Genomic DNA, 12,868 nt, shown 5'->3' on the forward strand with positions numbered 1-12,868 from the left:
TAAAGGCCAGCCGCATACATGTACATACACATGACCGGCTGTAGAGGAAGCTGAAAGATGAACTCGACTCTTTTCACATGACTGTACTTGGCGAAACCTAAGACGTGCAACAACATGAAATGCATTCAAAATGTGCTGCACACTTGCCTACAAAAACAGGCAGACTCTTTACACTTCCTTCAATCATAAAACGAGATGCAACTCACACACACAAACTATACCGCACTGACAGACGCTTCGAGACCCTCCGACGCTACTGTTTCAGTGTGCACTCACAGTCTCCACGCCCTCCCCCCATCCCCTCTCCCCTTCTCTCTGAGGACTGGACTGCCTTTTGTTCACAGGGCCGTGAAACCCAAGCCGTGTCGGCCGGTAACATCTTTCACTCTCCGGGCCCCACTGGAGCATTAGCTGCAACTCGATATGGGTCTTTTCAAAGCTTCGTATTATTGGGTAAATATGGGTCACTTTGGACTGGCCCATTATGTCGCTTGGGGGGGGAGTGGGAAAAGACGAGTGCAGGTGATGAAGACAACTGAATGACACAGTATGACAGTGTGCGTGTCAGACTGCAATTGCCACAAGGGAATATGACAGGGGTTTTCCATCAGCATTACACACTGAAAGGAGTGATACATGCTTTTTCAAAGATGAACATCTCAGCATGAGTGTCCAATTTAGATTCTTTTTTTTTTTTTAATTCTCAAAAGCATAATAGATGAAGCCCTTGCATTTTAAACTACTCATACCATCTGCTGTAACCCCATTTCTTTTAAAAAAAAACATGTGAATCAGAACTGTTCAGAGCCAAGTTGGCCAACAGCATTTTTCCACTTTGGTCTGGAACTCTGAATACCTGGGCAATGTCTCCTGCTAATGCTAATAACGGTCAGAGATTTCCCTGACGGGACCCCGAAAGTATTCCACACCCCGGCTGACTGGAAAACGCCGCACAGCCGCATCTCTAATTCAAAGTGAAAAGATAAGTGGCGAAATGTTCCGGTGGGGTTCTGCTTGATTTCCAGCTGGGAATGTGTGGCTCCTCTGTGTTTGGATCGACGACGCTGCAGCGGAACGGCGGGTGTTTGGGTTCTTTAGGGAAATAGCGGCGAGGTTGGGACTCTGGAGGGAAAACAGCCGATATCAGACGGAGGCGCGGGCTGCGTTGGGCCTCTTGTCTAGACTCCATGTGTTGGATTAAGGAGAGCTGTGGAAGGCCGGGCTTGATGGAAAAGAAAAGAGGCCTGTAATGCTACAATGGTTATTTCAGCAAGCAGACACTTAATCAACGTACAAACCACAGAGCAGACGCACGAGACAATAGAGCAATCTGAATCAGTCTTAAACAGCGCTCACTGTAGAATTACTGTATGTGGTTTGACTGCTTTCATACATAAAGACTTAATAGTTAAAAGAAGCCAAACTCAAGCTAAAATGGCTCCTTCAACAGAAACCTGAGGAAACATCTGTATGAATGGGATTTTCTGAAAGAATCAAGAGAGTAATGTATAAGTCCGGCTGCTTCTTTCACAGCAAACCCTCACTGATTCAGGATCAGCATTTGCTTTTACTTCATAGATGATGAGAGGCGTTTTGAATTCAGCTCGTCTTTAGCATGAGTCATGACCCAAACAGGGTACGCTGACTTTCGGGCAGTTGGAGCGATGAACTCTGTATTCTGTTCAATCAACAGTGGACGGAAAAATCTGCAAAGATAAATCAATAAAACCTACCCTACCCGAGACCGTTCCAAGGACTGAAGCCTCATTAGCTATGTTTATCAAAGCGAAGGAGCTTGCACTGGTGTGTTTCCGTGCACGAAGAGGGCATCTGACAAGCACAAGGAGGGCTATATCTGAGCAGAGGCTGCCCCATACTCCTGAAAGGCTTCTGGATGGCAGTGCGAATGTCCGGAAGTCTTCCTTTAGCGCTCTGCTCCGGCAGCGGTTGAGGATTCCTGGCCTGGAATTGATGGGGGCTGGAGGAGGGTGGGGGGAGGGGGGTGCAGAGCCACACACCTGCCAGATGATTTGTCATTATAGAGGGGTCAGCACTCAGCTGTCACCCCCTAATCACCCATCCTACCCCTTAAGTCAACCCCCCTTTACCCCCCAAACTCCACTCCTCCAAAAACACCCCCTGCATTCCTCAGGCAGCTCCGGTTTCACTCACAGCACTGCTGCCCCATCTGCCCCTCCTTCCTACACTCTACCCTGAGAGAAAATGTACCCCTGTGAGAGACACTGCACACTGAGCGCATTGTGTATATGTGCGATGTGAGCTTATGCCTCCGTGTGTGTGGATACACAATTCACGTGTGTGTGAATACATGTTTTACTAAGGGTAGAGCGGTTTGTATCGGTACCGACGGCGAACAGATGGAGCAGAACTCCACCGGTGGAGAACGTGTGAATTGGTCCAGGCTGCAGTCTAGAAACAAAACCCCCGCCGACAAGCCAAACACAGAGGACTCTCACAGGTATACTATATCTGTCAACAGAGGTCTTTCATCACCAGAGGTCACAGGTCAGTCTCTTTTCCATTGAATGCAGCTTCCTCTGGGACGTGCGAGTGTGTGAGACAGATCCTCAGCCATCAGCCTACCCACTGTCCATCCGATTATCTCAAGTTGTCTGTGAGTGTGTCTGAGGGGGGCTCAATACGGTTACATCATATCCTCACGAGCCTACAGACCCCTTATCCATTATCCTGTGTCTTATCATCACCATCGACGGGCTGAGGCTGCGTCCAATAAGAGAGGTGAGGGAGGCGGGTGTAGCTAACACTTAGTTAAGGGGAGAACATGTTTAGAGTGTGAACAGAAGCTTTGGGTGACACTTGACATTAACGCTAATAGAAATACATTCTCATGTGGAGTGACTGACAATCTGTGAGCTGTCTTCAAGAAGGCAGCTTGTTGGTATCAGTGATGAAGACGAAGTGGTTGACTTGTTTTGTGTCTCTGCACAGATAGCACTGTGGAGGTGCCCACGGTAAAGGCCTATTGTGCCCAAACCTCACTTCCTGCTCCAGGCGTCACCTGTCTCGACTCATCCAGGGCTCTCGTGTGTTGGCGCCGCACCTCCTCCGTCTGACCTGATGGGGGCAGTAGAGGTTGGCTGACTGGCTGGGCCACCGGCCTCACACCTAACCGCAGCAGCCGAGGGGCTTGTAGAAGCATCACACATCCCGCTAGCCACTCGATACAGAGAGCATCTTTCTTTCTTTCGCCTCCTGAGCTGCTACTTGATAACTCTGCCCCCCTGGAGAGCTTAGAGGAAGGAGGGGGGGGGGGGGGCAAACCAGACTGAAGAGGGAGGATCATGACATGACATCAGTGTCATCGTTAGCCAAATGGCGCCGTAAAAGATGGAAGAACATATGCTGTTCAGTGAATGGCTGCTAGCACAAGGCACACCTATACATACATACACAGCAGAGGAGCCATGACAGTTAGACGTAACATTCTGGGAATAGAGCGCACTGAGGAGAGGCAAAGAAGATGGGAAACGCGCAAAGAAGGGGGGGGGGGGTGAAGGAACACAAAAGACAGGGAAAGGTACAGCAGGGGGAGGGCGATAATTCATACATCATAGTGGAGAAGTATCTCCTACCATGAGGTGTGCGTGGCAAGTCCCCACAGCCAAGCCCCACAAGACAGGAGTTTGTTTTCTTTCTCCAGCTCTTAAGAGGGGAAAATGAGCCAGCTAATCCCCCTGTACATTGCCGGGCCCTTTGCCCCAGGGTTGAAGAGCAGGAGAGAGGCACACAGTGCAGGCCTGTTGGTACGGGGTGTGTGCACAGAGTCATGAGCACCATCATGCTCAAAATCAAAGCATGCAACCCTGGAAAGCATGCAACCTGCTTTGCAAACCTCTCCACCGATCAGTGTGTGTGTGTTAAAATAGTCAGGAGACATCACCTCGCCCTGCGCTGGGTGACGGGGTCGACACTGTCGCCTTTCGGCCGTGACGCAAATAAACCTGGAGGCAAGAACACTGTTATACTCGGAGTTCCCTGTCCGCTGGTGTCTCCTTCGCTGCCAATGGCCTGGTTTGGCCTGGTTTGGCCTGGCCTGGGTTCATCTTGGGAGGAGACTGCTGGTCTGTCTGGCACACAGCCCACCGAGGGAAAACAACAACACTAAAAGCAGACCTCTTTCATATGAGCAGAATACACACAAGACAAATGTTTCTCTATCCCGCTCAATCATACTGTAATGTTCCCTCTGTTCCCGCCTGCTCTTTGGGTCAGAAATGACTCACCCACAAGTAAAAAGCCTCCAGTCAACTACAGCGCGTGCTTATTTTGAAGCATACTTAAAGAGAAGATCAATATTTGCACAGATCTATGGGAGGGGAAACAATAGTGATCTGGCCTCCACCAGCTCTGTCTGTTAATGGTCTGTTTACTGAGACAGACAGGATAATGGGCTGGGTGGGGGCTGGTGGAGAGTCGGACGGTGGCCACCCTCCACTCTGTCTCTGATCTAGTTAGCAACAAAGAGAATAAGCACCTACTGTACAAGAAGCTGAGCGTGAAAAGCAAGGTGGTGGCTGTATGCCGTGAATGAAGATGGGGCATCGTGTTGACACAGACGGGTTTGCAAGTCAAATCGTAGGGCTTGAACCTCCACAGTTTTATTGGGCCTGCACTCTCTTTTGGTTATGCAAATTATAAATCCGAGAGCCTCGCGGCTGCGTTCAAGCTTTTAGATCTAAGCTATGGAAACACTTAAATTGTCAGAGAAGCACTGCGTTGAGGTCTACAGTTACTGGCTGTGCTGGATCTAGTAACACAAGACAATGGCATGTGCGACGATGAGTGTGTAGTGTTGGAAGACAGTAGGATATCAGATATCTGACCAACCAAGTTCAGTTTTAGGTCTTGGTTATGGTGGAAACACCAGAGTATTTGAGGCAAAGCCCCCTCGTGTTATGCAAGAGCCAAATAAACAATTCTTTCCATAAATGGCACCATTTGGAAACGTCACAGAATATTTTAATTTGGCTGTAAGAAAGCAAAATACGTGCCCCGAGACATTATCTAATCGTAGTAAAAGTGGATCAAAGCAGACTGCTCTGGAGGGAGTTCATCTGAGGTCATGCTAACCGGCGCCTCAGTCTCCAGCTCATAACTTAAGCATCAACGCTGTGTTTGTGAGAGACAGAGTGTGCGAGTGAATGACTATTTGAGGCCAAGAATACGAGACCCGTCTCTCCAAGGTGCCATCATTCTGCTCCCGTCAGTCTCGGCACTCTGACGTCCCGGTGCTGAACTTCAGGTCCCCTGTGGGCAGTGACCTCTGACCCTGTCCCCCCCCCCTCCCCCGGCCCTTCCAGCCCCGTCAGGCCCATCAGGAGGATATGCGCCCTGCAGGGATCAGAGAACCTGGGATACGTGAAAAAGCTATTCATGGCCGTTCATAGAAATTCCTCTGGAGAAGCTGTTCTCGGCATATCGAGAGAAAAAGAAGAATATGATGGCTGACTTGCACTTTCATCACAGAGTCAAAAGGGAAAGCAGAGGAAGGAAAGAATGACTTGTATGCTATTTAAACCTCATTTGCTCCAATTTAGTGATGGCAGAAATGGATTCAAGAGTACTCTGTGGAGCATATCTAGTGGTCCTGCTAACTCCGTGAGCCAAGTCCAGGGTCAGTGGAAGTGCTCTTGGCCAGCCAGGCCAGAGCTGGAAAGATGGAGAGCTCAGACCTGGAGTCAGGCCAACCAGGCGGGAAGAGGCTAGCAAAGCCGGATGCCAGGAACTGAGGGCTGTGATGGCACCACTGACTATTCTTGATATCGCCCTCCCACCAAAGCACTTAACATGCAGTATAAGCCAACACACAAACAAACAGATACACACCATTCACATAAACACGCGGACGCCAAGGGACGCTTGGAAAGCTAAAGAACACAGGCAGGAGGAGCGCATCACTCAGAGACCCATTAACCCTTGGCTCCCAACCAGAACAGTGAGCCGGCGTCCTTTAAGCACACTTCGAACATAGCTGGTCTATGAACGTGTGCACAAGTACTTTAGGTTCTTCCGTGTGTCCATGTGTATGTACATATGTCCATAAAAAGTTACGTGAAATGAAGACTTGATGGGCCGTTTCCAGAGGAAGAAAACAATTCCTTGTCCTCTTGTATTTATGAAAAAAAAAAGTCCATCGCTGTCTAACCCCTCGGCTTGCCACCAGTTGGTGAGAGAAAGTGCTTTGAGGACTACTTCCTCGTACGGAGAAGTATAACCCCAGGAGAACAGCTCCAGACTAAACACTCTGCTCATTCAGCTGCTCCCCTTCACCCCACCGACAAGAGACGGATGCTTGACAAGCGCTCCCAACAGAAAAACCTCACTTTTTCCACCAATTATAGAAAGCAATGCGCACGGGGGAGGAGGCAAAACTTCATAATATTATACACACTGGCATTTGGCGAAGCACATTGAGCAACCTCTGTCAGAAAGAGATGGGCTAATTTCAGGGCGACCTGTGCCAACACAAACAACTGTTCTGGCTAGCTTTCATTGTCAGCACTTGAGGTTTGAGTCAAATGTTTCAACGCTCCGCAGCCAATTTCTCTTTCCCCTCTTTTTTTTCCCCCCATATGATTTGTCCTTGTCCAAGATCCCAGTCAGTCTTTCATCGCCTACGCAGTCAGAGCTTTAAAAGTATTCTCGTAGAGCACAAAACTCAGACCCAGATGCTCATCTACACACACACAAACTAAAATAGGACGTAACCGCTTCTTTCAGGTCGTCAGCATGTATCTATGTGACCTCATGTACGGAAAACATACTTATTTTATACATAATGCAGGCGGGACCGAATTGGTGCCGTGTATCTTTGATGTATCCAAGTGCTTCCATTTGGGTTTTGTCCGTCAGCAGGCGCAGGGTCCGCGTGAGCTAAAACAGCTACTGCTTCGGTCTATGGCTGCTGTGTGCTGGGATTCATATCACAGCCATGTCAATGTAAACATCATATGTTTCCATTTGCGTCTACAAAGCGGTATTTACTTCACTTTGATTTTGTTTATTAGAGGCTTTTACTGTTCAACATAAAAGCAAGGAGCCATGGCGGTACAGGCTGTAATATTACATTCATAGCCTCCTCATAACTCTCATGGCTCACGCATGGTTCTGGGTATGTGCCAGTCAACGAGATGGACAGCACTTTACTGCCATTATAGAAAGCTCACACAGTAGGAGTCCTATCCTCTGTGGCAAATCAAACGCACCTATGCACATCAGGGGAGGAGCGTTTGGTTACGTACGAGTGTGTGACGGGGGGGTTGATGTTGAGGTGGAAGCTGAATGGACACTTTTGGAGGCCCCTGTAGCCTGAACATGCCGCCTTTCCTCTGCTCCAGTATTGAGGCAGCTGTCTTTAATATAAGAGCTCAGCTCAGCCCATATTTATTCAGGTACAGCTGACAGAGAGGGGGAGACAGTGAAAGAGGCGTGGACCATCTTTTTCCTGGCAGCAGTGCAGCACTCCTGCGGTTTTGTTGGGGGGCAAAGAGACAAGGCGAAAAAGACACAGACACTGTGACAGAGGGAAAGGAGCGGCGTGAAAGAAAAGTTGAAATAAGAAAAAAGAAAATACGGCTCCAGTGAGCCCTGCGTTGACTGGACATCCTGTGCAACAGTCCAGCCCCAGAGGCCCCGGGGCCACCAGGGAGGGGGGTGTGCGAGCTCAACTCTCCAGTCTCTCTTGATGGCTGTGTCCAAGACAAATCACCAGCGGTGCTGCTGTCACCGTAGGCCTTGACCAAGACAAACAGCCGTGTTTTTTAAATAAGTACCTGCCCCCTCACAGCCCCTTTCACCTCACCCACGCTCAGGCACATCCATATCTCCTGGCACAATCAAGCATATTCCCTTCACAGGTCATAGGACTGGAGCTGTAGTCCAAGGCTCTACACTGGGGACTCACGATTCACCCTCTCAACGCTGTCTGCATTCTCTCTCCGCTGCACGCACACACACACACACACACAGACACAGGTGACATTCTACCACATCACAAAACTTTTATTGTTGCCAAAATGCTGGGAGTGCAATAACAGGGGTGAGAGTGAGTGTGTATGACACAAACTGTGTAGCGGGTTTAAGGGACACCGTCTGGATGCATGTGTATGTGCGAGCTTGATCGTTTATGTACATCTGAGCTTGCGTGCACAAAACCTCAAACTTAGCTGAATCACAAACTGCCAACTGCGCCAAAAGTGTCAGCACAATTCCTTGCTTTTACTTAACAGCACATTGCATCTTGGGAGTTGTGGTTTGTCTGAATGAGCCTGACTGTGTCGCTGCCTCCGGCCTGCACCGGTGGGACTGGCGTTCCTCACTGAACTGAACCTCATTTATCTCTGTGGCAGAGCCCTTTCTCTCCAGCATCGGTCCTCCTGGACCCCTGAACTGCTGACACCAGCCCCCCCCCCCCTCCTTCCTCCCTCCCTCCCTCCCTCCCTCCCTCCCTCCTCTGAGCTCCAGCATGCGGCAAAAATTGTGAGATGTGTTTCATCTGCATATTGATCAGCCCGGCCAAAAGAAGAAGGACCTCAGCACTTCACTGAATGCATAATGTAAATAAGTAGCAGTTATTCTGCTTAAACTCGCCCACAAACCTTTAAGGAAAAAGTTTCACCTTAAGTACGTGATTTTCCAGGCAATTAGGTAAATGTGATTGTGCAACAAAAGCCAATAGCAGCTTTTGTCTGAAGAATAAAGGAGAATAAACTAGAAAACCCTTTTCCCGAAACATGCTGACAATATGTACAAATCTGCACATCTCAGCCAAATGAAGGTTATGGTCAGGGTGAAGCAGGGCTGAAAGTCAATGTGCCCAAAAAGAACCTGACCCCGTTTTGCTCCCGTCACCCAAATAAAAGCATGCCGCTCTCGGTGTGTGGGCAGGCTTCAGTGCCAGCCAGTTGCAGTGCAGATGGCTGGGCGCTGGGCTGTCTGATGGATAGCTTACATTCGGCAAGTACTGGACCTATGGAGTCGTGGATTGATTGGCCCGAAGGGGCCGTCGGGGGAAAGCACTTCCTGTGTGTGTTAATGGACACTCCTACAGAGGCACTGTGGTGGCTTGTGGCAGGGTGATGGTTGTTACTCCCTCTCTCACTCTCCCAGCCCTCCTCCTCCTCCTCCTCCTCCTCCTCATTTGCTTTCACTCTCCCAGTTAATCAGAGGAGAGTCAAGTGAGACGAGCCAGGCTTTCCAAGCAGAGCGACTCTCTAACCCAACACCAATACACTACAGCAGCGACGTGGAGAACTACAAAACTTAAGTTTAATTTAAGTGTAATCAAAAACACCTTATATTACCAGCCCCATAGATTCCTAAAATGTCATAGAAAGGAAATTGATAGGTAGGTCCTTGGAAAGAACTTTAAATTTGGTGTCAATTGTAAGGAATATTGAGACAGTATTTAGTCTGTATATTTTCGAATAATGAATTACAAATAGCTTTTACTCAATATTTACTTGGGTTTAAAAGCATCAGTTATTTCAAGGAAACTTCACTGGAAATCAACAGCTGTTTAATCACCAAATAATCTCAACAGACTCAGAAGTGTGTCTCTATTTTTCGTACAGTCTATTTGGCACCAAATTACATAATTCTTTCCATTGAACTTCCAAAGTCCCTTTGAGGAAATTATGAACCCATTGTTCTTCTTTCCATCATTCAACTTGACAACTCTGCTCATCTAAAAAGGTAAAAAATAAAAACTCGTAGTAAGTCCGATGTGCGAGTGTTTGTAAGTTACGTTTGTAAGATAAGTAAGATAAGTTTGTACCCGAATCTGCCCAGCTGCTCCAGTTCAGGCACTGGAGGTCCGTATGTCTCAACTTGAAGGGCCTTGTAGTGGTACAGAACTTCCTCTATCTTGGGAGGAGGCTGAAGAGACACCGTCTGATGCTGAAAAAACAAACAGTGAGACATTCAACACAGGACAATCATCTTCATTGTGCGGTGCAACACTGGAAACTACAGCTATGGAGAGATTAGGATGACACAAACTATTTAAAAAGGCTAACTGTCAATCAAACTGCAGCATTAACAACCACCAGTTCTTGACGAACTGGTTTGGCAATAGGAGTTTTGTCTGACAACATTTTCCCCGGGCACTGCTGGAACAATGACAATGAGTATGTTTTTAGTTGTTGGCTACTCAACAACTATTCCTGATGGGAATCTGATCAAGAAGAAACGGAAATAACATGCAGGAGAAATTCCTCATAACAGTAAGTGTACATTGGATCAAAAATGGCTAACGGCTATTTCCATGAAATCACCAAAAATACAAATGCACTGATAATGTAGAACTGTAGAAGAGAAAGACAGTAATTAATAAACCTTAAATTAGGTAGGCTAGTGTGTAGGAAGCGCTGGCATTATTTGCTACTTGCATCATCTTTCCAAGGATTCACCTAAAACACTGTGGATCTAGCCTGGGTGAATATGAATGTGACTAACATTAAGCAAACCCTCAGGATTATTCAACATAAGTTTAACAAAAATATGTCATTGCTGCGTCTCCTACAGTCATAAGAGCCGTCGTGTCAAGCTCAGAAAACTGTAGTCTGTTTTATAAAAAAAACCTTCAAGGCGTAAATACTCAAAGTTGAGATTTCAGTCAGGCTACTCCAGTTCCTAATGCTCTTGACCATGGTGATGGAGTCAGAAACATGATACTTCTTGAGAACACAGTAGAATTGTTCGATTTGGGGCTCTGCCATCAAAGGGGAATTTCCACACAGCGTCAGACCACTTTGTTTTCTCCGGCATTAAAGTAATGAGACTCAAAAGATGAGCCAGACTCAAGAAACAAGCCTGGAATTAAAAAGATGATGTCTAAAAAAACATTGACTATTTTAGGGACCAGCAAAGGAACTCGGAGACAAAGGAGAGATAAAAAGATAAGGGGGAAAGCAAAGAAAAGAGTCGTGGGGGAGTGTAAACAACAGAACACAGAGGGGAGCTGATGAAAACCAAACTAAACGAATAACATGTGCCCCTCGGCCTCAGACTGCCCGCCCTCACACATGCTTTGGCCCAATGCGAGCGCACACACAGCGAAATAAAGCAGCCAAAGCTGAGCTACAAGTTGTAAAAGCACCAAGGGATGAACACCGAGACAGCAATGGAGGCACAGTTTCTGAGCCAAACACAACATGGGGGTAATTGTGTTAACCAGTCAGTGTGTAGGATAGTTAGACAAAACAATACACACCCCCCCCCCCCCCACACACACACACACACACACCTTACACTGTACTCTTATAATGTCAAACATCATCAATATCTAGTGTTAAAGCAATCCAAGATATATTTTTTCGACACTTTTCTTCAATGTGTCTCATCAAACTCCGCCTTTAGTGTGTGATTTAATGTCCCAGTAGGTTCAGGCGATGTGAAAATAAACACCATTTTTTCTTATTTTCTTCCACTTGTGGACTACTTATTGAGCTATTTATTCATCATATTTTATTATATATTATGTTTTTTTTTACAATATCACGATACATCACAATATAAGATGACAGACCGATACAGGATTTTATCCGTATCATCCAATCCTATTTCACAGAATGACCGTCGACTTCCTTAACAGAACGAGCCTGAACCTGTTTCATGCAACGGTGGTTTATACATGCAGGTGGGGCGAGCAACTGGGATAGTGACAGTGGGTATAATGTATTCTTTCTATATATATATATATATATATATATATATAAAAAATGTATTATTAATGTATATTAACAGTGGGAGAGGGAGTTTTTCAAGCAAGTAATTGTGAGAGAACGTCACTCAAACTTTTGGAAGCATTACCTTGAAATGTTTCTGACATAACGAACTATAAAAATAAGAATCACCTTTCCACGATTTATTTTCATGTACTAAATCAGATCACATCAGTCACATCAAACTGTTGCTCCTTGGCTGTAAGGGATGCCAACATGTGGCATTTATCCATGTTTGGTCACCAACTGTGTGCAAAAAAAACACCCGATCATATAAGGGACCCGTGATCAGATTATATTTCAGCCCTTATCTACATGCCCTGTTTTTAAACACCATTTAAACACCTTGGATTGTTTGATTTTCCATTCAAAACACAGATGCTGGACACACACTTCTCTATGGTTTTCATTCAACCTTCAACCCCAAGGTGCCAGTGATCCCCCATACAGTCCCATCCATTCATCCAACACAGTGGAGCCCCACCACAGGCTAATGAAACCCAGACCGACCAACCCAAACCCAGTCACTCTCCCTCACTTCTGCTCATTCAGTCCCCTCCATCCATCTTCTGTCAGACTTTCAGCGCTATTTAACTCCTCCACTGCGCCAATCAAAGAGACGCACTGGGATGACGGGGAGAAAAGTTTACAACGCTGGAGTGGTAGAGAACGAGAGAGGCAACCTGGGAGTCGCAGATAGCTAAAGAGCAATAAATCTGATTTTTTGAGCGACAGACAGAACAGAGCCAACCCCCACTCCGGAGAAATGTCTGTTGCATTCCTCTGCAAGGGCACCTTGAAATCTGGCAGACACATCATGACCAAACACAGCATACGACATGCATACACAAGAACAGGCTGTGCTCTTCTGAATGCATTCACAAAACAAAATAGCAAATGACCAAATTGTTGGTACACTGAAGCAGCTTTGATGCAAGACAAGCCATCAAATGCTCCATCCTCCACGCCACCTAATAATACTGCTGAAGCTTTCAATCATGCACTCATCGTGTCCTATTAAAAGCCTGTGTGAATTACAGCATGTGAATGTTGTTTTCCAAATGCTCCGGTGAAAGAAAGTAACAGAAGGGGGGGGGGGGCCC

At 46.8% G+C, this 12,868-nt stretch overlaps 1 protein-coding gene across 2 annotated transcripts in view; it reads right to left on the bottom strand.

Annotated features, from left to right (window-relative positions):
- The window catches only part of mnat1 (MNAT1 component of CDK activating kinase), a 30,322-nt gene that overhangs the window by 2,006 nt on the left and 15,448 nt on the right, over positions 1 to 12,868 (bottom strand). For both annotated transcript variants that reach the window (XM_079286880.1, XM_079286881.1), the window contains exon 7: positions 9,818 to 9,939. In XM_079286880.1, coding sequence (XP_079143006.1) covers positions 9,818 to 9,939 — 122 coding nt within the window. The remainder of the gene's footprint in view (positions 1 to 9,817; positions 9,940 to 12,868) is intronic.

This window comes from Melanostigma gelatinosum (assembly GCF_949748355.1).
Source record: "Melanostigma gelatinosum genome assembly, chromosome: 16".
Lineage (NCBI taxonomy): Eukaryota > Metazoa > Chordata > Actinopteri > Perciformes > Zoarcidae > Melanostigma > Melanostigma gelatinosum.